Below are 25,437 nucleotides of genomic sequence, written 5' to 3'. Positions count from 1 at the left end.
GGCTGAGAAATAGGCTGTTTCAAATTGGTACGTTCTTTAGCCAAAAACAAAAATACTGCCCCCTACATGCAAAAGGTTAAATAAAATAAGTAATAGTAAACTTGAGTTCTAACTGGATTATAAAAAATCTTCAATAGTGGTAAAATACCTGAAGGACTACTGGAGAAGCTGAAGACTACCAACTGCCTTTCCCCACCACTGTCATGTCTTCTAACAGGTTTCTGACTATTTCATGGGCACTTCATATCAGTGACTCACAAGCTGACAGTGACACTGAGAAGAAGAGAAGCACAGCCAGCTTTGATAGGCTCTGCAAAATCAAACCTCTCTACTCCAGCATTGTTGAGGCCTGCAAGACCCATTTTCAGCCCGCCCAGAACCTGTCCATAGATGAGGATGGTAGTCTTAAAGGCTAGAATTGGTCTGAAACAATATATGCGTAACAAGCCAACAATATGGGGTTACAAACTGTTTGTTTTGGCCGAATTCTGTGTGCCTACACTTGGAATGTCCTTGTTTACGATGGGAAATTCATCTCAGCCACGGGTAATGGACTTAGTTATGATTCCATTATGGAAATATTGGATTTTACACTGCTGAGGATGGGCTACAAACTGTTTGTGGACAAGTTTTACACAAGCCTTAATCTGATTTAGCAGTGCTGGCCATCTTTTCCATACAAGTGAGAATCATTTGTTGTTCACCATTAAGATATACACTCACCAGCCAGAGTTCCCGAAAATTGATGGCTCCTACAGACAGTGAGTCTGTAGCCGTGGCTTGCTATATAAAGCAGGCAGACATGCATTGAGGCATGTAGTTACTGGTCGATTGAACGTTAGAATGGGCAAAATGAGTAACCTAAGCAACTTTGAGTGTGGTATGATCGTCAGTGCCTGGCGCACCAGATCCATTATCTCAGAAACAGCTGCCCTCCTGGGCTTTTCAAGTGCAACAGTGTCTATCTAGCATTTACAGGGAATGGAGCAACAAACAAAAAACATCCAGTCAGTGGAGGTCAAGTGGGTGAAAACAGATCGTGAGAGAGGTCGAAGGAGAATGGCAAGAATCGTGCAAGCTAACAGGAGGGACACAGTAAAACAGTGATGTGCAGAATGGAATCTCGGAACACACAACTCGTCGATCCTTGTCACAGACGGGCTATTGCAGCAGACGGGTTCCACTCTTATCAGATAAAAACAAGAATGGGCTCCAGTGGGCCGACACTGGACAATTGAGAAGTGGAAAAATATTTTCTGGAACATGACAGCAAGTTCAGTTTACCTGAGTGGACTGCGCAGTCCCCAGACCTCAACCCAATAGAGTATCTATGGGATGAGATAGAATGGGCTGTTCGTAGCATAAATGTACCGCTGTCCAATCTACAGCAATTAGCTGAGGCCATCGCATCAGCATGGACCATCGTTTCCGACACCTTGTAGAATGCCCCGATGAAATCTGGCTGTTCTGGAGGAAAAGGGGGGTCCAGCTTGGTACTAGATGTACCTAGTGTATATTCATATGGAACAGTCACAAAAGACAAGACCAGGTTTAACTTTAGTGGACAGCCAAGGTATTACTTTATTTGTATTTTATTATTAAAGCAGGGAGTCCCATTGAGAACAACTTAGTTTTTTACAAGGCAGCCCTGCACTTTGACCATCCAGCGCCGACAGAGATGGCTGCCTCGCTTCACGTTCTTAGGAAACAATGTATTATTTCTTAGACTGTTACCCCAGGAAATCTTAAGTCTTATTACATACAGCTGAGAGGAACTATTGGATATAAGTCAACTTACCAACATTACAACCAGGAATACGACTTTCACGAAGCGGATCCTCTGTTTGGTCCACCACCCAGGACAATGGATCAGATCCCAGAAGGCGACCCCAAAACAGCGGCGCCGCAGAAGGGGCAGACGGAGTGGTCTTCTGCTGAGGCTCCGTAGACGGACACATCGCCCACCGCTCCCGAGTATACTACTTGCCAATGTCCAGTCTCTTGACAACAAGGTAGACGAAAACCGAGCAATGGTTGCCTTCCAGAGAGACATCAGAGATTGTAACATTCTCTGTTTCAGGAAAACATGGCTCGCTCAGGATAAGTTGTCAGTGTCTGTACAGCCACCTGGTTTCTTCACGCATCGCGCTGACTGAAACAAACATCTCTCTGGTAAGAAGAAGGGCGGGGTGTATGCCTTATGATTAACGAAACATGGTGTGATCATAACAACATACAGGAACTCAAGTCTTTTTGTTCACCTGACCAAGAATTCCTTATAATCAAATGCTGACCGCATTATCTACCAAGAGAATTCTCTTCGATTATAAGCACAGTCGTGTATATACCCCCCCAAGCAGACACCTCGACGGCCCTGAAAGAACTTCATTGGACTCTAAGTAAAGTGGAAACCACATATCCTGAGGCTGCATTTATTGTAGTTGGGGATTTTAACAAGGCTAATCTGAAAACAAGACTCCCTAAATTTTTATCAGCATATCGAAAGCGCGACCCGAGATGGAAAAATTCTGGATCATTGTTACTCTAACTTCCACGACGCATACAAAGCCCTCCCTCGCCCTCCTTCGGCAAATATGACCATGACTCCATTTAGTTGCTTCCAGTCTATAGACAGAAACTAAAACAGGAAACACCCATGCTCAGCCTTCTCCTGTACTACCTGTTCACCCATGACTGCGTGGCCATGCACGCCTCCAACTCAATCATCAAGTTTGCAGACGAAACGACAGTGGTAGGCTTGATTACCAACAACGACTAGACGGCCTACAGGCAGGAGGTGAGGGCCCTCTGAGTGTGGTGTCAGGAAAATAACCTCACACTCAACGTCAACAAAACAAAGGAGATGATCGTGGACTTCAGGAAACAGCAGAGGGAGCAGCCCCCTATCCACATCGATGTGACAGTAGTGGAGAAGGTGGTAAGTTTTAAGTTCGTCGGCGTACACATCAAACAAACTGAAATGGTCCACCCACACAGACAGCGTGGTGAAGAAGATGCAACAGCGCCTCTTCAACCTCAGGAGGATGAAGAAATTGGGCTAGTCACCGAAACCCGAAAAACCCTGACAAACTTTTACAGATGAACAATCGAGAGCATCCTGTCGGGCTGTATCACCGCCTGGTACGGCAACTGCTCCGCCCACAACCGCAAGGCTCTCCAGAGGGTTGTGAGGTCTGTACAACGCATCACCGGGGGCAAACTACATGCCCTCCAGGACACCTACACCAACCGATGTCACAGGAAGGCCAAAAAGATCATCAAGGACAACAACCACTCGAGCCACTGCCTGTTCACCCCGCTATCATCCAGAAGGGGAGGTCAGTACAGGTGCATCAAAGCTGGGACTGAGAGACTGAAAAACAGATTCTATCTAAAGGCCATCACTAACATTGAGTGGCTGTTGCCAACATACTGACTCAAATCTCTAGCCACTTTAATAATAAAAAATTGGATGTAATAAATGTATCACTTGTCACTTTAAACAATGCCACTTTATTTAATGTTTAGATAACCTACATTACTCATCTCATATGTATATACTGTACTCTATACCATCTACTGCATCTTGCCTATGCCGTTCAGCCATCCATATATTTATATGTACATATTCTTATTCATTCCTTTACACTTGTGGTAGTTGGTAGTTGTAAGGTAGTTGTTGTGAAATTGGTAGATTACTTGTTAGATATTACTGCATGGTCGGAACTAGAGGCACAAGCATTTCGCAATAACATCTGCTAACCATTTGTATGTGACCAATAAAATATGATTTGGTTTTTATTTAGTTGTACAGTATTCAAAGAAGGAGAGTAACATTGGTTGTCTGTGTGGAGGCACGGTGGTAGGACCGCCTCATCTAGTTGAGTTGAGATAGCATGTCTTTCAACTCTAACGTTCATTGAGCTATCTGCTGAGGCACTTTGTAAAGGGGAGACACGGGCTTGTGCTGTGTAGAGGGGGAAGTGGGCCTGATATTGCCTTCCCTCTTTCCGTCTCCCCCATTTCTGTCTCTGTATCACGATCCCCCCACCCATCTCCCTCTATCTCGTTTCTTCCTCTCCCTAGCCCTCTCCCCAGCCCCAGTTGTGTGAAGGGTTATTCTCCTCACTCTCTTTTCTCTCTTCACTCCCTCCCCTTCTTCCCCCTGCCAGCCAGTGTGTGTGTGCTGTAGCAGGTGTGTGTTGAGGAGAGCCAGGGCTCAATTATGTCCAGCGCCCCGCGGTCGGCTCACTTGGCCAGGGGTGCCACAGCAGGGAGGGTGCAGAGTGATCCCTAGCCTGTTATCTTGATATGGGGGGTGGTGTGGGCAGGGCTGTATGCATATCCACACACACGCACTTGTACAACTAACCTTGTGGGGACACACAATTCAGTCCCATTCAAAATCCTATATTCCCTAACCCCTAACACGAAACCTAACCCTAACCCGTACTCTCACCCTAACCTTAACCCCAAAACCTAAACTTAACCCTAACTCCTAACACTAACCCTAACACTAACCCTAAAACTGACCCTCCTAACCCTTATTGTAATTCTAACCCTAACACTAATTTAAATGATAACCCTACAAAAAAAACTAGAAATAGCATTTGACCTCACGGAGACTAATAAAATGTCCCCAGTTAGTCACATTTTTGTTTTTGTTTGTTTACTATTCTTGTGGAGAATAGTTAAACACATCCACAAACAATAGTGCCACAAACATGAACCAACACACAATTACTACACACACACACACGCATTAACACAAATACACGAGCGTGCACGCAAGACACATGGATGAAATCAAAACTCAGACACACATTAGTTAACACAGAATTAACAAACACACATGCACACACAAAATTCTATATTCCCCAATAACTCCACGATGTTCCATTATCTTTATGAGAGGAAGAAGGAAACTTGAAAATTGGCTTAAGAGCAGGCAACAGGCGTCAGGGTAGCCTAGTGGTTAGAGCGTTGGACTAATAACCGGAAGGTTGCGAGTTCAAACCCCCGAGCTGACAAGGTACAATGGCAGTTAACCCACTGTTCCCAGGCCGTCATTGAAAATAAGAATTTGTTCTTAACTGACTTGCCTGGTTAAATAATGGTAAAATAAAAAAATAAGCCTGGTTTATTTCTAGGTTCTGGCCTTTCTAGGGAGTTTTTCCTAGCCACCGTACTTCTACACCTGCATTGCTTGCTGTTTGGGGTTTTAGGCTGGGTTTCTGTACAGCACTTTGTGACATCAGCTGATGTAAGAAGGGCTTTATAAATACATTTGATTGATTGAACAAGGCAAGAATTAGACTGCCGATCGGAAGAGCATTCGTTAGAGCACCCTATTAGATTAAAGCCTTGGACTTGGTTAAAGTGGAGGCAGGGGCTGAAGTCTTAGGTAGCAGGGAGGCCCAGTGTCAGTGAGTAGGAACAAAAATCAAGCCCCTTTCCTCCGTGTTTAAAGCTGGAGTTGGACATTACTGGCTGAGGGGATTTTTACAGCTCCACATGTCTGTGGTGTGGTGTGTGTATCAATGAGTCTTCTTCAGTGTGTGCGTGTATGTCTCGGTGGTGAGTCTGGTGTTCTAAATGGGGGATGGGACAGTTTTTTAAATAGTGAAGATGGAAGACCAGCACACAACCCTAAACGAACCACACACACAGATAGCCGTACACACAAACAAACACTCCGAGCCGTCCCCCACACACACACACAAACACAGTCAGTGGCTGAGGAGGCAGATTATTTGGACGGGTGGTTAGTGCCAGAAGCGGAAACACACACGTGTAATTTTAGAAAGCTATCATCTCCTCAGCCTGGCTGCATTCTGGCTGGAGCGGCCAACACTGCAGTCTGCATCCCAGAGGCCTGCAGTTCCCTACTACTAGACATCAGAGAGTGACATGGCAGTGAGTAAGTGTGTGTGTGTGTGTGTGTGTGTGTGTGTGTGTGTGTGTGTGTGTGTGTGTGTGTGTGTGTGTGTGTGTGTGTGTGTGTGTGGTTATTCAGCAGACAGTTTGGGGTACAGTTCAGAGGTATAGCCGACTCAGGGGTCATATGCAAACTCAATTGACAACGATAGAGTCAGCCAAGCTGAATGTGTGCATGCATTAGTATGTGTGCACTGTAAGTTTGTGAGCATACTAGAGTCTGTCCGTCTCTATGCGTTCTGTGTACACTGAGTGTACAACACATTAAGAACACGTGCTCTTTCCAAGACATAGAATGACCAGGTGAATCCATGTGAAAGCAATGATCCCTTATTGATGTCACTTGTTAAATCTGTTTCAATCAGTGTAGATGAAGGGGAGGGGACAGGTTAAATAAGGATTTTTTAAGCATTGAGACAATTGAGACATGGATTGTGTATGTGTGCCCTTTAAAATATTTAAGTGTCTCGAACACGGTATCCTCTGACACCGCCTGGTATATAGGTCCTGGATGGCAGGAAGCTTGGCCCCAGTGATGTACTGGGCCGTACGTACTACCCTCTGTAACACCTTACATGTGTCGGATGTCGAGCAGCTACCATACCAGGTGGTGATGCAACCGGTCAGGATGCTCTGGATGGAGCAGCTGTATAACTTTTTGAGGATCCCATGCCAAATCCCATGCCCCCTCTCCTGAGGGGGAAATGGTGTTGTCAAGCCCTCATCACTAGTGTCTTGGTGTGTTTGGACCATGATAGTTTGTTGGTGATGTGGATACCAAGGAACTTGAAACTCTCGACCCGCTCCACTATAGCCCCGTCGATGTGAATGCGGGCATATTCGGACCTCCTTTTCCTGTAGTACACAATCAGCTCCTTTGTCTTGCTCACATTTCGTTGTTGTCCTGGCAACCCTGGTGGGGTGCTCTCATCTTATCTACCAACATAGACAGGGCTCTAACTCCTCTAGCTCCACAATGAAATAGGGTGCAGGCCAGGCAGCAGGCTGTTAGCCAGCCTGCCACTAGCACAGTCAGTGTAGTCAGCTCAGCTATCCCCATTGAGACCGTGTCTGTGCCTCGACCTAGGATGGGCAAAACTAAACATGGCGGTGTTCGCCTTAGAAATCTCACAAGGATAAAGACCTCCTCCATTCCTGCCATTATTGAAAGAGATTGTGATACCTCACATCTCAAAATAGGGCTACTTAATGTTAGATCCCTCACTTCAAAGGCAGTTATAGTCAATGAACTAATCACTGATCATAATCTTGATGTGATTAGCCTGACTGAAACATGGCTTAAGCCTGATGAATTTATTGTGTTAAATGAGGCCTCACCTCCTGGTTACACTAGTGACCATATCCCCCGTGCATCCCGCAAAGGCGGAGGTGTTGCTAATTTTTACGATAGCGAATTTCAATTTACACACAGAAAAAATATGTTTTCGTCTTTTGAGCTTCTAGTCATGAAACGTATGCCGCCTACTCAATCATTTTTTATAGCTACTGTTTACAGGCCTCCTGGGCCATATACAGCGTTCCTCACTGAGTTCCCTGAATTCCTATCGGACCTTCTAGTCATAGCAGATAATTTTCACATTTTTGGTGATTTTAATATTCACATGGAAAAGTCCACTGACCCACTCCAAAGGCTTTTGGAGCCATCATCGACTCATTGGGTTTGGTCCAACATGTCTCTGGACCTACTCACTGTCACAGTCATACTCTGGTCCCAAGGAATAAATGTTGTAGATCTTAATGTTTTTCCTCATAATCCTGGACTATCGGACCACCATTTTATTACATTTGCAATCGCAACAAATAATCTGCTCAGACCCCAACCAAGGAGCATCAAAAGTTGTGCTATAAATTCTCAGACAACCCAAAGATTCCTTGATGCCCTTCCAGACTCCCTCTGCCTACCCAAGGACGTCAGAGAACAAAAATCAGTTAACCATCTAACTGAGGAATTCAATTTAACCTTGCGCAATACCCTGGATGCAGATGCACCCCTAAAAACCAAAAACATGTGTCATTATAAACTAGCTCCCTGGTATATAGAAAATACATGAGCTCTGAAGCAAGCTTCCAGAAAATTGGAACGGAAATGGCGCTACACCAAACTGGAAGTCTTCCGACTAGCTTGGAAAGACAGTACCGTGGAGTATCGAAGAGCCCTCACTGCTGCTCGATCATCCTATTTTTCCAATTGAGGAAAATGAGAACAATCCGAAATGTATTTTTGATACTGTCGCAAAACTAACTGAAAAGCAGCATTCCCCAAGAGAGGATGGAGTTCACTTCAGCAGTAAGAAATTAATTAACTTCTTTAAGGAAAAGATCATGATCATTAGAAAGCAAATTACGGACTCCTCTTTAAATCTGCATATTCCTCCAAAGCTCAGTTGTCCTGAGTCTGCACAACTCTGCCAGGACCTAGGATCAAGTGTTTTAGTACTATATCTCTTGACACAATGATGAAAATAATCATGACCTCTAAACCTTCAAGCTGCATACTGGACCCTATTCCAACTAAACTACTGAAATAGCTGCTTCCTGTGCTTGGTTTAGAGGTCATTATTATTTTCATCATTGTCAAGAGATATAGTACTAAAACACTTGAACATAATAAACGGCTCTCTATCCACCGGATGTGTACCAAACTCACTAAAAGTGGCAGTAATTTTTCCTCTCCTGAAAATGCCAAACCTTGACCCAGAAACTATAACCAACTATCGGCTTATATCGAATCTTCCATTACTCTCAAAGAGTTTAGAAAAAGCTGTTGCCCAGCAACTCACTTCCTTCCTGAAGACAAACAATGTATATGAAATGCTTCAGTCTGGTTTTAGACCCCATCATAGCACCGAGACTGCACTTGTGAATGTGGTAAATTACCTTTTAATGGTATCAGACTGAGGTTTTGCATCTGTCATCGTGCTCCTAGACCTTTGTGCTCTTTTGATACCATCGATCACCACATTCTTTCGGAGAGATTGGAAACCCAAATTGGTCTACACGGACAAGTTCTGGTCTGGTTTAGATCTTATCTGTCAGAAAGATATCAGTTTGTCTCTGTGAATGGTTTGTCCTCTGACAAATCAAATGTACATTTTGATGCACCTCAAGGTTCTGTTTTAGGACCACTATTGTTTTCACTATATATTTTACCTCTTGGGGATGTCATTCGAAAACATAATGTTAACTTTCATTGCTATGCGGATGACACAAGGCTGTACATTTCAATGAAACATGGTGAAGCCCCAAAATTGCCCTCACTAGAAGCCTGTGTTTCAGACATAAGGAAGTGGATGGCAGCAAATATTCTACTTTTAAACTCGGGAAAAACAGAGATGCTTGTTCTAGGTCCCAAGAAACAAAGAGATCTTCTGTTGAATCTGACAATTAATCTTGACGGTTGTACAGTCGTCTCAAATAAAACTGTGAAGGACCTCGGCGTTACTCTGGACCCTTATCTCTCTTTTGACAAACATATCAAGACTGTTTCAAGGACAGCTTTTTTCCATCTACGTAACATTGCAAAAACCAGAAGATTTCTGTCCAAAAATTATGCAGAAAAATTAATCCATGCTTTTGTTACTTCTAGGTTAGACTACTGCAATGCTCTACTTTCCGGCTACCCGGAGAAAGCACTAAATAAACGTCAGTTAGTGCTAACTACGGCTGCTAAAATCCTGACTAGAACCAAAAAATGTGATCCTTTACTCCAGTGCTAGCCTCCCTACACTGGCTTACTGTTAAGGCAAGGTCTGATTTCAAGGTTTTACTGCTAACCTACAAAGCATTACATGGGCTTGCTCCTACCTATCTTTCCGTTTGGTCCTGCCATAAATACCTACACGTACGCTACGGTCACAAGACGCAGGCCTCCTAATTGTCCGTAGAATTTCTAAGCAAACAGCTGGAGGCAGGGCTTTCTCCTATAGAGCTAACTTTTTATGGAATGGTCTGCCTACCTATGTGAGAGACGCAGACTCGGTCTCAACCTTTAAGTCTTTACTGAAGACTCATCTCTTCAGTGGGTCATATGATTGAGTGTAGTCTGGCCCAGGAGTGTGAAGGTGAACGGAAAGGCTCTGGAGCAACGAACCGCCCTTGCTGTCTCTGCCTGGCCGGTTCCCCTCTCTCCACAGTGACTCAGCCCCTATTACAGGGGCTGAGTCACTGGCTTACTGGGGTGCATCACTTGAGTGGGTTGAGTCACTGACGTGATCTTCCTGTCTGGGTTGGCGCCCCCCCCTTGGGTTGTGCCGTGGCGAAGATCTTTGTGGGCTATACTCAGCCTTGTCTCAGGATGGTAAGTTGGTGGTTGAAGATATCCCTCTAGTGGTGTGGGGGCTGTGCTTTGGCAAAGTGGGTGGGGTTATATCCTACCTGTTTGGCCCTGTCCGGGGGTATCATCAGATGGGGCCACAGTGTCTCCTGACCCTGTCTCATCCTCCAGTATTTATGCTGCAGTAGTTTATGTGTCGGGGAGCTAGGGTCAGTCAGTTATATCTGGAGAACTCCTCCTGTCTTATCCGGTGTCCAGTGTGAATTTAAGTATGCTCTCTCTAATTCTCTCTTTCTCTCTCTCGGAGGACCTGAGCCCTAGGACCATGCCTCAGGACTACCTGGGATGATGACTCCTTGCTGTCCCCAGTCCACCTGGCCGTGCTGCTGCTCCAGTTTCAACTGTGTTGCCTGCGGCTATGGAACCCTGACCTCTTCACCAGATGTGCTACCTGTCCCAGACCTGCTGTTTTAAACTCTCTAGAGACAGCAGGAGCGGTAGAGATACTCTTAATGATCGGCTATGAAAAGCCAACTGACATTTACTCCTGAGGTGCTGACTTGCTGCACCCTCGACAACTACTGTGATTGTTATTATTTGACCATGCTGGTCATTTATGAACATTTGAACATCTTAGCCATGTTCTATTATAATCTCCACCCGGCACAGCCAGAAGAGGACTGGCCACCCCTCATAGCCTGGTTCCTCTCTAGGTTTCTTCCAAGGTTTTGGCCTTTCTAGGGAGTTTTTCCTAGCCACCGTGCTTCTACACCTGCATTGCTTGCTGTTTGGGGTTTTAGGCTGGGTTTCTGTACAGCACTTTGAGATATCAGCTGATGTAAGAAGGGCTATATAAATGAATGGGATTTGAACACACTGCCAGGTCTCCGACCTCCTCCCTATAGGCTGTCTAATCGTTGTCGGTGATCAGGCCTACTATTGTCGTGTCGTCAGAAAACTTAATGGTGGTGTTGGCGTCGTGCTTGGCCACGCATTCGTGGGTGAACAGGGAGTACAGGAGGGGACTAAGCATGCACAGCTGAGGGCCCCCCCATGTTGAGGATCAGTGTGACACTTTAAAGACACTTTGTTGGTGTTTCCTTTATTTTGGCAGTTACCTGTACATGTGCACGCTCACACAAATGAATCAGACATCTAACCTCCCCATACAACTCCATAGTATACACAACTGCTCAGCTCAATTGATGTAAATGTAAAACCAAGCTATGGGAACAGTGAATTCAGACCAAAGATAACACGTCCTATTGTCCACAAGGAACAGAGATTGACAATGTGCGAGAGGATGGATCAAGACACAGTATGAGCAAACGAACATATACACACGAGCACATGTTAATATGTTAGAGTCATTGTGCATGTGCGAGACAGATAGTTTGTACTGTAGAGTGAGTGTACTGCATGTATTATATTCGTATGTAGGGTATCTGCATGTATGCGTTTGTGTACTGTACCTTGCTCATCCAGGACTTCCGCTTGCACATGGCTTTCCTCCTCTTGACCGCCTCCCACAGCCGTCTCTGCCCTGTAGCGACACCCACGACAGAGAGAGGGAGGGCGCGAGAAGGATAATGTCACTGACTATGTAGACCAAGAATCAGAAACTACTTCTCCCAAACTACAGTGATATCACTATGGCATGTGATAGTGATAGTCATATTCAATTCATCATCATTCATTAATGTATGGGAAGAAGAGTGTTCTAAACCAAACACTGAGTTGCTTACATAACAATCATTGTTATGCTAATGCTAAACTCTCTGGACCTGTTCATATGTGAATATCCTATTCTATGCTGAACAAAAATATAAACGCAACAAGTAAAGTGTTGGTCCCATGTTTCATGAGCTGAAATAAAAGATCCCAGAAATGTTAAAATAAAAGATCCCAGAAAAAGCTAATTTCTCTCATATTGTGTCTACAAATTTGTTTACATCTCTGTTAGTGAGCATTTCTCCTTTGCCAAGATAATATATCCACCTGACAGGTGTGCCATATCAAGAAGCTGATTAAACAGCATGATCATTACCCAGGTGCAATATGTGCTAGGGACAATAAAAGGCAACTCTAAAATGTGCAGTTTTGTCACAACACAATGCCACAGATGTCTCAAGTTTTGAGGGAGCGTGCAATTAGCATGCTGACTGCAAGAATGCCCACCAGAGTTGTTGCCAGAGAATGTAAAGTTAATTTCTCTACCATAAGCCGCCTCCAAAATCATTTTAGAGAATTTGGCAGTAAGTCCAACCTGCCTCACAACCACAGACCATGTTTTACCACACCAGCCCAGGACCTCCACATCCAGCTTCTTCACCTGCGGTATGATCTGAGACCAGCCACCCAGACAGCTGATGAAACTGAGGAGTATTTCTGTCTGTAATAAAACCCTTTTGTGGGGGAAAACGGATTGGCTGGACCTGGCTCCCAAGTGGGTGGACCTATTACTGTGCCCCAGCCCATTCATGTGAAATCCATAAATTAGAGCCTACTGAATCAATTTTTATTGACTGATTTCCTTATATGAACTGTATCTTAGTAAACTGGCAATGCAAGCTTTTGCTCCAACCCTGTTGTGCTGTAACTCCTTCAACTCAGCTAATCAAGGTCCTGGTCCGCTAATTAGTAGAATCAGGCAAGATTAGGGTTGTTGCAAAAGCTTCCAGAAGGGGTAGCCCTCTCGGAGGAGAGTTGGGCACCATTGCTGTACTTGATACATAAGAAAAGCATCCCCTGTTCTGCACTGTTCTGTACTGTTCAGTCCCTCCAGGATTCTGCTCGATTTAGATGTAGCACTTCTGACATTTTGCATTGCAATTTGAGATGATTTTCTTCAAGTGATAGAGGAATTAAATTCCTATATGTTTATTACCCAATTCAATTAATGCACTCAGCCCATTTCTAAGAATTTGTAAGATACTTATTTGCATAAAATGGGTGGAGACCAGTCTCAAAATCAAGCAATTGCATTTATTCTCGAGAATATTGAACATGATATAATTTACAACAGGTTATAAACTGAAAATGAAATCATTAGGTTTCAAACTGTCCCGCCCCTGCTCCATTCCGGTACAATGGCAGTATAGTTCTCAAGCCTTCCTACATCGTCCTCCACTAGTTTAGATAATTTAAGACCAGGCCAAGGTCTCTCTGTGTAGATAAGCATTCTAGCCAGTCTGACGATAAGTTCATTCGTTTCTACCAAGGAACAGACAGTCTTTGTTCTAATTCTTGATTATAATTACACACATTATATTCAGTACTAGGATTAAAAGAAAATTCATACATCTATACAGTAACATAATAGTATTCTGATTAGTCAGTCCTGATTGAAATGTATACATAATTAGTCATTATTGATAAAAAATCCCTTAACATCAAGTTATTACGAAAATGCGCTGACGGGGGAAAGTTTTGTTGACGTGCGGCTTGATCGAACCATTTTATGCAGTGATTGTGCTGTGATTGGTTACAATTTGTGTAGTGCAGTGATCAAAGTTTTATTTTGTAATATTAGTAAATACATTTGATTGATTGGGTATGTATTTTAAGTGGCATCCTAGTATGGTCATTGGAATGTAGCCAACATACACTCTATACTAAACACCCTTGACTCCAATGCTTCCTAAAGTGAAGTTGGCAGGATGTCCTTTGAGTGGTGGACCAATCTTGATAAACATGGGAAACTGTTGAGTGTGAAAAACACAGGAGCTTTGCAGTTCTTGACACAAAACAGTGCGCCTGGCACATACTACCATACCCCATTCAAAGGCATTTAAGCATTTTGTCTTACCCATTCACCCTGAATGGAACACATAGAGTGTATGTTGGCTACATTCCAATGGGGTGGCAAGTAGCCTAGTGGTTAGAGTGTTGGACTAGTAACTGGAAAGTTGCAAGATCAATTCCCAGAGCTGACAAGGTAAAAATCTGTAATTCTGCCCTTGAACAAGGCAGTTAACCCACTGTTCCTAGGCCATAATTGAAAATAAGAATTTCTTAACTGACTTACCTAGTTAAATAAAATGTTTTAAAAAAAGAATACAAATAAATACACCCATGTATCAATTGTCTTAAAATTAAAAAGGCTTAAAATTCCTTCTTTAACCTGACATCAATTTAACAAGTGACATCACTAAATTACTGTTGTATCAACATGTTTGACCATGACAGGTTTGCTCAATTTCCACATTATTGGTATGTCCGCAGTGAACAGTTTACTTGAGGTTTAGTGAATGATTTGTCCCAAATACAATGCTTTCAGTTTTTGAAATATTTAGTTCTAACTTATTCCTTGCCACCCATTCTGAAACCAACTGCAGCTATTTGTTAAGTGTTGCAGTGAATGAAATCGCTGTAGTAGCTGATATTTTGTATACTCAATGTATTTGAATGATTTACAACTTTTTTTTAAAGAATCAACTCACAGGTTGCATCGCTGAGCTCAGCTACAGACAACGTAAATGGAAGGAGTGAAAACCAGAAAAAGAGAGAAAAGGGAGGACAATGGAAATCCGAGTGAGTAGAGAGGCATTGAGAGGGGGGCTTAGAGAGTGACAAATGGAAAGGAAGACTACTTTTTTTGCTCTCCCACTAATGTGCTTAAGGACGCACGCCTGTGTTAGGGGAAATTACATTTTAAGGGTGTAATTACCGGTTAATTCCACGACAACAGAGTGAAATCTAGCCTAACAGAATACAGTTAGTTGGAACCACCAAGACTCTTCCTAGAGCTGGCCGCCCAGCCAAACTGAGCAATTGGGGGAGAAGGGCCTAGGTCAGGGAGGTGACCAAGAACCTGATGGTCACTGACAGAGCTCCAGAGTTCCTTTGTGGAGATGGGAGAACCTTCCAGAAGGACAAGTATCTCTGCTGCATTCCACCAATCAGGCCTTTATGGCAGTGGCCAGACGGAAGTCACTCCTCAGTAAAAGGCACATGAAGGCCTGCTTGGAGTTTGCCCAAAGGCACCTAAAGACTCCCAGACCATGAGAAATAAGATTCTCTGATCTGATGAAACCAAGATTGAACTCTTTAGCCTGAAATCCAAGCGTCAGGTCTGGAGGAAACCTGACACCATCCCTACGAGGATGCACGGTGGTGGCAGAATCATGCTGTGGGAATGTTTTTCAGCGGCAGGGACTGGGAGCGCTCACGACCTCAGATTGGGGTGAAGGTTCACCTTCCAACAGGAGAACGCACTAAGCACACAGCCAAGACAAAGTAGGATTGGCTTCGGGACAAGTCTCTGAATGCCCTTGAGTGGCCCAGCCAGAACCCGGACTTGAACCCGATCGAACATCTCTGGAGAGACCTTAAAATAGCTGTGCAGCAACGCTCCCCATCCAACCTGACAGGGCTTGAGAGGATCTGCAAAGAAGAATGGGAGAATCTTCCCAAATACAGGTGTGCCAAAAGTGTAATGTCATACCCTAGAAAACTCAATGCTGTAATCACTGCCAAAGGTGCTTCAACACACTCAGATGCATATTCTTGGTTTCATTTGAAAGAAAACACTCTGAAGTTTGTGTAAATGTGAATTGAATGTAAGAGAATAACACAATAGATCTGGTTTAGATAATACAATGAAAAGACCATAAGTATTTTCATTTTTATTGTTGTATCATCATCTTTAAAATGAACAAGACAAAACAAACATTCAGATAGGATGATGGGGACACATTCAGTGAAAAACATAAGAGGGCAACAGTACTTGTGCAAAGTTTCAGAATGATAACTTCCAAAATGAGTGTGCTACATGACATTTATCACGAAGTCACCCAGGTGTCCCACACAAGTAGCCCAAATGTACCCAAGTGGCCAAATTGGTGAAGTTATACATTTTGGATGGAATAACTATATACAAAATAACAAAATGGTATTCTAACACACACCCCCAAATAATGGAGAAAAAACATTTTAAAAAATATATACATTTACGAAATAAAACTTTCAATATTTGGAAGACCCTCAGTCCTCTACACAATATTGTGCTGCTGATGCCAGGTGCCGTAGCAGTCTCTTTCTGCTGTAAAGCAGAGGGTCACCAAGCATGTGGTGCAGGTGATGGGGGACTTCATTTTGCAAAGAACACAGCGACACCTCCATGCTGTGCCCTTTTGGCCCTGAGGCACATCCATGCCTGCAGAAATACATTTGGGCAGATGAACACCACTTGTGGCAGGAGCAGAAGGGACAGAGGTAGAGGGGCCAGAACGTGGTGCAGTGGTGCTGTAGCTCCTTGATGAGCAGCTCTCTGAAGGCTAGCTGTGAGATGGGGGGCTTTCCACAGCTCTTAGTCATTTCCTTGTGTAGAATGAATGCATTCACCACAGCAATGTCAATGAAATGATAGAAGGTCTTGTACCATTTCATCGTCTTATGGAGAACATTGTAATAGCCTATCAGCGCATCTGACAGGTCCACACCTCCCATGCTCTTGTTGTAGTCCTTTATTGCAGTTGGATTGGGGACATTTTTTGCGGTCCATTCCCCAGTAGCACTGAGACAACAGGTGTCCGGCTGGATGAACCAGCTTCAGTGGGGATGGACACCTTGGCACTGGGGCTCACATTCGGAGTCAGTGTCACTGTGAAATAAAATGTTCAGTTAGAATAGTTTCACATATGAGCCCTATATCAACAGGTATAATAAACATATACAGTGGGGCAAAAAAATATTTAGTCAGCCACCAATTGTGCAAGTTCTCCCACTTAAAAAGATGAGAGAGGCCTGTAATTTTCATCATAGGTACACTTCAACTATGACAGACAAAATGAGAAAAAAAATCCAGAAAATCACATTGTATGATTTTTTATGAATTTATTTGCAAATTATGGTGGAAAATAAGTATTTGGTCACCTACAAACAAACAAGATTTCTGTCTCTCACAGACCTGTAACTTCTTTTTTAAGAGGCTCCTCTGTCCTCCACTCGTTACCTGTATTAATGGAACCTGTTTGAACTTGTTATCAGTATAAAAGACACCTGTCCACAACCTCAAACAGTCACACTCCAAACTCCACTATGGCCAAGACCAAAGAACTGTCAAAGGACACCAGAAACAAAATTGTAGACCTGCACCAAGCTGGGAAGACTGAATCTGCAATAAGTAAGCAGCTTGTTTTGAAGAAATCAACTGTGGGAGCAATTATTAGGAAATGGAATACATACATAATAAGACCACTGATAATCTCCCTCGATCTGGGGCTCCACGCAAGATCTCACCCCGTGGGGTCAAAATGATCACAAGAACGGTGAGCAAAAATCCCAGAACCACACGGGGGGACCTAGTGAATGACCTGCAGAGAGCTGGGACCAAAGTAACAAAGCCTACCATCAGCAAGGGCATTGAAGATGAAACGTGGCTGGGTCTTTCAGCATGACAATGATCCCAAACACACTGCCCGGGCAACGAAGGAGTGGCTTCGTAAGAAGCATTTCAAGGTCCTGGAGTGGCCTAGCCAGTCTCCAGATCTCAACCACATAGAAAATCTTTGGAGGGAGTTGAAAGTCCATGTTGCCCAGCAACAGCCCCAAAACATCACTGCTCTATAGGAGATCTGCATGGAGGAATGGGCCAAAATACCAGCAACAGTGTGTGAAGACCTTGTGAAGACTTACAGAAAACGTTTGACCTCTGTCATTGCCAACAAAGGGTATATAACAAAGTATTGAGATAAACTTTTGTTATTGACCAAATACTTATTTTCCACCATAATTTGCAAATAAATTTATTAAAAATCCTACATTGTGATTTTCTGGATTTTTTTTCTCATTTTGTCTGTCATAGTTGAAGTATACCTATGATGAAAATGACAGGCCTCTCTCATCTTTTTAAATGGGAGAACTTGCACAATTGGTGGCTGACTAAATACTTTTTTGCCCTTCTGTATATGGAGTACAGGGAACATAAGGTTGAATATATTATTATAGACCTGCTAGATCTACTGTCTCTATTATATTATGAGAGACCAGCTACATCTACTGTCTTTATTATATTACAACAGACCAGCTGTATCTACTGTCTCCATTTCACTTTGGCCATTGTTGTGGGCCTGCCCTCCCCTCAACAGCCTCAAATAGGCTATTTCATGTAGGGGCGGGGTAGGGTGGAGCGGCAGACACACGCATCTCGGCCATGCTCTTTCTAATCCACAATATGTATATATACACACACAAACATAGGCTATTGGTCATACACATACATACAAACATACCCCCACCCACAATGTATAGCCAACGTGTACTTTACACATTTGACTACATTTTTATATATTGCTACAAAAAAAATGTAAAATCACAAATAATATTTTATATTATTAATTTCAAACAACGGCATTAGCATGAGAAGAACTTACCAGTCCAAAACGATGTCCTCTCCGTTCAAAAAATATTCCTCCATTTGGGAATCAAAGCTATGCTAGCAAAATGAATCGTCCTCCAACAATCTGTCTCACTTTCCCGATCAATTTCTTCTAAAATTGTGTGTACATCTGTATATCTAGACTTAGATTTAGCTTTCCCTGGCTTAGTCGCCATACTGATTGATATATAAACAGATGAAGATGCGCTTTTCCAACATAGTGCTGTGCGTAACATGCTCCTTCCAGTATGAATCTTCAATGGCGAATGACCCTCTTTACGCCGGAGTTTACTACATGGGTTGGTCTTCCAACACATAACCATTACATATTGCCATTTACCTCAGCTCATTGGCTATCGACCAAGCAAGATTTCAAGACAATCAGTGGTCATTGGGTTAAAAAACAGTCAATCAACGAAACTGCGGTCATATCATTGGTGCACAATTATGTCATTACTTGTTGTCTTCAAATCGGTTTCTTTCAGTCAATACGTCCCGCGAAATTACCCATCACGTTTGGTTGTGTTACAAACAACCAGTTGATTGCAATGAAACCAAATATGACTGGAAAAGTCACGTTCAGTGTGTCTATTTACATCGAATGTGTCGTCGAAAATTTAATGGAGACGGAATTCATGACACAAGCGGTTCACAAAATGTTTTGTGTTAGGCTATAAAAATGGATTTTATCAAACAAAAGACAATTCATTGTGTAACAATGAGCATTGGGATAGCAAACAGAGGAAGAAGGTCAAAGGTAATCTATTTATTTTATTGCAATTTGGGATTTTGTTACGCCTGTGCTGGTTGAAATAGCTTTTTTTATGGGGCTCTGTCCTCAGATAATCGCATCGTATCCTTTCGCAGTAACTCCTTTTTTAAATCTGACAACGCAGTTGGATTAGCAAGATTCTAGGCTTTCGAAACATGTGGAACACTTGTATTTTCATGAATGTTTAATATGACTATTTATGTCGCGATCACCGTATGTTGTCGAATTTAATCCCACTAACGGGTTCGGTGCGTAGAGAGGTTAACACCTTTAAACAGGTTAACATTCACTAGGCCGGGCGGATTACCAGCACGCATACTCAGAGCATGCGCTGACCAGCTGGCAACTGTCCTCACTGACATTTTCAACTTCTCCCTGACCCTGTCTCTAATACCTACGTTTCAAGCAGACCACCATAGTCTCTGTGCCCAAGAATACCAAGATAATCAGTCTAAATTACTATCGCCCAATGTAGCACTCACATCTGCAGCCATGAAATGGTTTGAAACGGTTGGTCATGGCTCACAACATCATCCCAGATACCATGGACCCACTCTAATTTGCATACCGCCCCAACAGATCCATAGATGACGCAATCTCTATTGCACTCCACACTGCCCTTTCCCACCTGGACAAAAATAACACCTATGAAAGAAGGCTGTTAATTGACTACAGCTCAGCGTTCAACAACATAGTGCACTCCAAGCTCATTTCTAAGCTAAGGACCCTAAAATTAAACACCTCCCTCTGCAACTGGATTCTGGACTTCCCGGCAGGTCACCACCGGTGGTGAGGGTAGGCAAAAACACATCCGCCACGTGACCCTCAACACGGGGGGCGGGTCAGGGGTGCGTGCCTAGTCCCCTCTACTCCCTGTTCACCCACAACTGCACGACTCAAACACCATCATTAACTTTGTAAACAACAACAGTGGTAGGCCTGATTACCGACCATGATGAGACAGTCTATAGGGAGGTCAGAGACCTGGCACTGTGTTGCCTGGATAACAACCTCAGCGTTAACCAGGAACAGAGCACACCCCCATCCACATTGACTGGGCTGTAGTGGAGCAGGTTGAGAGCTTCAAGTTCCTTGGTGTCCAAATCTCTAAGGAATTAATATTGGTCTACACATACCAACAACAGAGTGAAGTGGGCACGACAACACCTCTTCCCCCTCAGGAGCCTGAAAATATTTGGCATGGGTCTTCAGATCCTCAAACGGTTCTACAGCTGCACCATTGACAGCATCTTGACTGGCTGCAACACCGCTGCTTGGCATCCGACTGTAAGGAACTACAGAGGGTAGTGCGTACGGCCCAGTACATCACTGCGGCCGAGCTCCCTGCCATCCAGGAGCTCTATACCAGGCGGTGTCAAAGGAAGTCCCTAAAAACGGTGAAAGACTCCAGCCACCCAAGTCATAGACCGTTCTCTCTCCTACCGCACGGCAAGCGGTACCGATACATCAAGTCTGTAACAAACAGGACCCTGAACAGCTTCTACCCCCAAGCCATAAGACTGCTACATAGTTAGTTAAATCGTTAACCAATAGCTACCCAGACTCTCTGCGTTGACCCTTTTGGCACCAAATCTTTTCACTCTTCAGACACCCTGCTGTTGCTGTTTATTATCTAGCCTGTTGCCTAGTCACTTTATCCCTACCCATATGTACACTGCATGACCAAAAGTATGTGGACACCTGCTCGTCGAACATCTCATTCCAAAATCATGGGCATTGATATGGAGTTGGTCCCTTGGTTGTTGCTATAACACCCTCCACTCTTCTGGGAAGGCTGTCAACTAGATATTGGAACATTGCTGTGGGGACCTGCTTCCATTCAGCCACAATAGCATTAGTGAGGTCAGGCATTGATGTCGCGCAATTAGGCCTGGCTCGCAGCCGGCGTTCCAATTCATCCCAAAGGTGTTCAATGGGGTTGAGGTCAGGACTCTGTGCAGGCCACACCGATTTCGACAAAGCATCTCTGTATGGACCTCACTTTGTGCAAGGAGGCATTGTAATGCTGAAACAAGAAAGGGCCTTCCCCAAACTGTTGCCACAAAGTTGGAAGCACAGAATTTTCTAGAATGTCATTGTACGCTGTAGCGTTAATATTTCCCTTCACTGGAACAAAGGGGCCTAGCCTGAACCATGAAACAATTCCCCATTACCATTATTCCTCCTCCACACCAAGACAGTCGTGAAGAGGGCACAAAAAAACCTTTTCTTCCTCAGGAGACTGAAAAGATTTGGCATGGGTCCCCAGATCCTCAAAAAGTTCTACAGCGGCACCATCGAGAGCATCCTGACAGGTTGCATCACCGCCTGGTATGGCAACTGCTCGGCATCTGACCGCAAGGCGCTACAGAGGGTAGTGCATATGGCCCAGTACATCACCGGGGCCAAGCCTCCTGTAATCCAGGACCTACATAATAGGCGGTGTCAGAGGAAAGGCCATAAAAGTATCAGAGACTCCAGTCACCCAAGTCATAGACTTTCTCACCTACCGCGCGGCAAGCAGTACCGGAGCACCAAGTATAGGACCAAAAGGCTTCTTAAACAGCTTCTACCCCAAAGCCAAAAGACTGCTGAACAATTAGTCAAATGGCTACCGGACATTACATTGACACCCCCCTCCCATTTGTTTTGTACACTGCTGCTACTCGTTGTTCATTATCTATGCACAGTCACTTCACCCCTACATACATGTAGAAATTACCTCAAATAACCTGTACCAACCCACACACTCGGTACCAGTACCCCCTGTATATAGCCTCGTTATTGTTATGTTATTTTGTTACTTTAAAAAAAATATTTTTTACTTTAGTTTATTTGGTAAATATTGTCAACTCTTCTTGAACTGCAATGTTGGTTAAAGGCTTGTAAGTAAGCATTTCATGTTAAGGTCTACACTTGTTGTATTCGGCGCATGTGACAAATAAAGTTTGATTTGATTTGAAAGGTGGCATCCTATGACGGTGCCACGCTGAAAGTCACTGAGCTCTTCGGTCAGGCCATTCTACTGCCAATGTCTGTCTATGGAGATTGCATGGCTGTGTCCTCGATTATATACACCTGTCCACATACGCTTGTATATATTGTGTATCTATCTCAATTACCTTGTACCCCTGAACATCGACTTGGTACTGGTACCCTGTGTATATAGCCAAGTTATGTTACTTGTTGTGTATTTATTCCTTGTGTTATTTTATATTTTTTCTCTCTGCGTTGTTGGGAAGGGCCCGTAAGTAAGCAATTCACTGTCTACACCTGTTGTTTACGAAGCATGTGACAAATACAAAATATTATATGACAAAGCAGAGAGAGGACAGAAAGAGAGTGACCTACTGAAGACAAAGCTTCTCTTTGGCAGCAGGGCTCCTTGGGATATCACAATATGGTTTATAGATTTGTTGTTTGCCTCCCAAATGTTATTGTAATAATGCATGGCACTTCTGTTGACTGATTTGCTGCTTTGGATGAAGGCATCAGATAAATAACCATAAAATATTGTTACCATTCGAATGCTAACTAGAGGGAGAAGTTATTTGTTTTATTTGTTTATTCGACAGGGACCATGTACAAACATTTCACCAGTTTTAGCTACATAGCCAAATGTAATCTGCAGTCCCTTATACTAGCTGAAGTATCCTTAGATTTAAACGTACAAAAAAGCTTTAGTCTTAAGATTGACTCATTATGGTACTCTGCTAGCCATGGTTTAATACTGAACAAAAATATAAAAAGTAACATGCAACAATTTAAAAGATTTCCCCACAAAAGGGCCTTATTACAGACAGAAATACTCCTCAGCACCTCGTCCTCCCACATCTGACGATCCCGCAGGTGCAGAAGCCGGATGTGGAGGTCCTGGGCTGGTGTGGTTACACATGGTGTGCAGTTGTGAGACCGGTTGGACGTATTGCCAAATTCTCTAAAACGATGTTGGAGGCAGCTTATGTTAGAGAAATTAACATTACATTTTCTGGAAACAGCTCTGGTGGACATTCCTGCATTCAGCATAATACAGTGCCTTGCGAAAGTATTCGGCCCCCTTGAACTTTGCGACCTTTTGCCACATTTCAGGCTTCAAACATAAAGATATAAAACTGTATTTTTTGTGAATAATCAACAACAAGTGGGACACAATCATGAAGTGGAACGACATTTATTGGATATTTCAAACTTTTTTAACAAATCAAAAACTGAAAAATTGGGCGTGCAAAATTATTCAGCCCCCTTAAGTTAATACTTTGTAGCGCCACCTTTTGCTGCGATTACAGCTGTAAGTCGCTTGGGGTATGTCTCTATCAGTTTTGCACATCGAGAGACTGACATTTTTTCCCATTCCTCCTTGCAAAACAGCTCGAGCTCAGTGAGGTTGGCTGGAGAGCATTTGTGAACAGCAGTTTTCAGTTCTTTCCACAGATTCTCGATTGGATTCAGTTCTGGACTTTGACTTGGCCATTCTAACACCTGGATATGTTTATTTTTGAACCATTCCATTGTAGATTTTGCTTTATGTTTTGGATCATTGTCTTGTTGGAAGACAAATCTCCGTCCCAGTCTCAGGTCTTTTGCAGACTCCATCAGGTTTTCTTCCAGAATGGTCCTGTATTTGGCTCCATCCATCTTCCCATCAATTTTAACCTCTTCCCTGTCCCTGCTGAAGAAAAGCAGGCCCAAACCATGATGCTGCCACCACCATGTTTGACAGTGGGGATGGTGTGTTCAGCTGTGTTGCTTTTACGCCAAACATAACGTTTTGCATTGTTGCCAAAAAGTTCAATTTTGGTTTCATCTGACCAGAGCACCTTCTTCCACACGTTTGGTGTGTCTCCCAGGTGGCTTGTGGCAAACTTTAAACAACTTTTTATGGATATCTTTAAGAAATGGCTTTCTTCTTGCCACTCTTCCATAAAGGCCAGATTTGTGCAATATACGACTGATTGTTGTCCTATGGACAGAGTCTCCCACCTCAGCTGTAGATCTCTGCAGTTCATCCAGAGTGATCATGGGCCTCTTGGCTGCATCTCTGATCAGTCTTCTCCTTCTATGAGCTGAAAGTTTAGAGGGACGGCCAGGTCTTGGTAGATTTGCAGTGGTCTGATACTCCTTCCATTTCAATATTATCGCTTGCACAGTGCTCCTTGGGATGTTTAAAGCTTGGGAAATCTTTTGTATCCAAATCCGGCTTTAAACTTCTTCACAACAGTATCTCGGACCTGCCTGGTGTGTTCCTTGTTCTTCATGATGCTCTCTGCGCTTTTAACGGACCTCTGAGACTATCACAGTGCAGGTGCATTTATACGGAGACTTGATTACACACAGGTGGATTGTATTTATCATCATTAGTCATTTAGGTCAACATTGGATCATTCAGAGATCCTCACTGAACTTCTGGAGAGAGTTTGCTGCACTGAAAGTAAAGGGGCTGAATAATTTTGCACGCCCAATTTTTCAGTTTTTGATTTGTTAAAAAGGTTTTAAATATCCAATAAATGTCGTTCCACTTCATGATTGTGTCCCACTTGTTGATTCTTCACAAAAAAATACAGTTTTATATCTTTATGTTTGAAGCCTGAAATGTGGCAAAAGGTCGCAAAGTTCAAGGGGGCCGAATACTTTCGCAAGGCACTGTAATTGCACTCAAAACTTGAGAAATCTGTTGCATTGTGTTGTGTGACAAAACTGCACATTTTAGAGTGGCCTTTTATTGTCCCCAGCACAAGGTGCAGTTGTGTAATGATCGTGCAGTTTAATTAGCTTATTGATATGCCACACCGGTTAGGTGAATGGATTATCTTGCCAAAGGATAAAATGCTCACTAACAGGGAAGTAACAAATTAATGCACAAAATGTGAGAGAAATAATATTTTTTTGTGTGTATGGAAAACTTAAATTCAGCAAATGAAACATAGGACCAGCACTTTACATGTTGCGTTTATATTTTTGTTTAGTGTAGTTTCCCCTGCCTGGCATTTCCCTACTTCTTCCTGAGGCTGCCATTCATTACCTTGGTTGGTTGTGTGCCTGGCACGCACTGGAGGC

At 43.4% G+C, this 25,437-nt stretch overlaps 1 protein-coding gene across 4 annotated transcripts in view; it reads right to left on the bottom strand.

Moving 5' to 3' along the window:
- Positions 1-25,437, bottom strand: part of tnk2b (tyrosine kinase, non-receptor, 2b) — a 124,605-nt gene that overhangs the window by 26,441 nt on the left and 72,727 nt on the right. For all 4 annotated transcript variants that reach the window (XM_021612735.2, XM_021612733.2, XM_021612732.2 and 1 more), the window contains exon 3: positions 11,704-11,774. In XM_021612735.2, the coding sequence (XP_021468410.1) occupies positions 11,704-11,774 (71 nt within the window). The remainder of the gene's footprint in view (positions 1-11,703; positions 11,775-25,437) is intronic.

This window comes from Oncorhynchus mykiss, chromosome 8 (assembly GCF_013265735.2).
Source record: "Oncorhynchus mykiss isolate Arlee chromosome 8, USDA_OmykA_1.1, whole genome shotgun sequence".
In the NCBI taxonomy this organism is placed as follows: Eukaryota; Metazoa; Chordata; class Actinopteri; order Salmoniformes; family Salmonidae; genus Oncorhynchus; species Oncorhynchus mykiss.
Note: the sequence above shows the minus strand (reverse complement) of the source record. Positions and strands in the feature narration are given on the sequence as shown.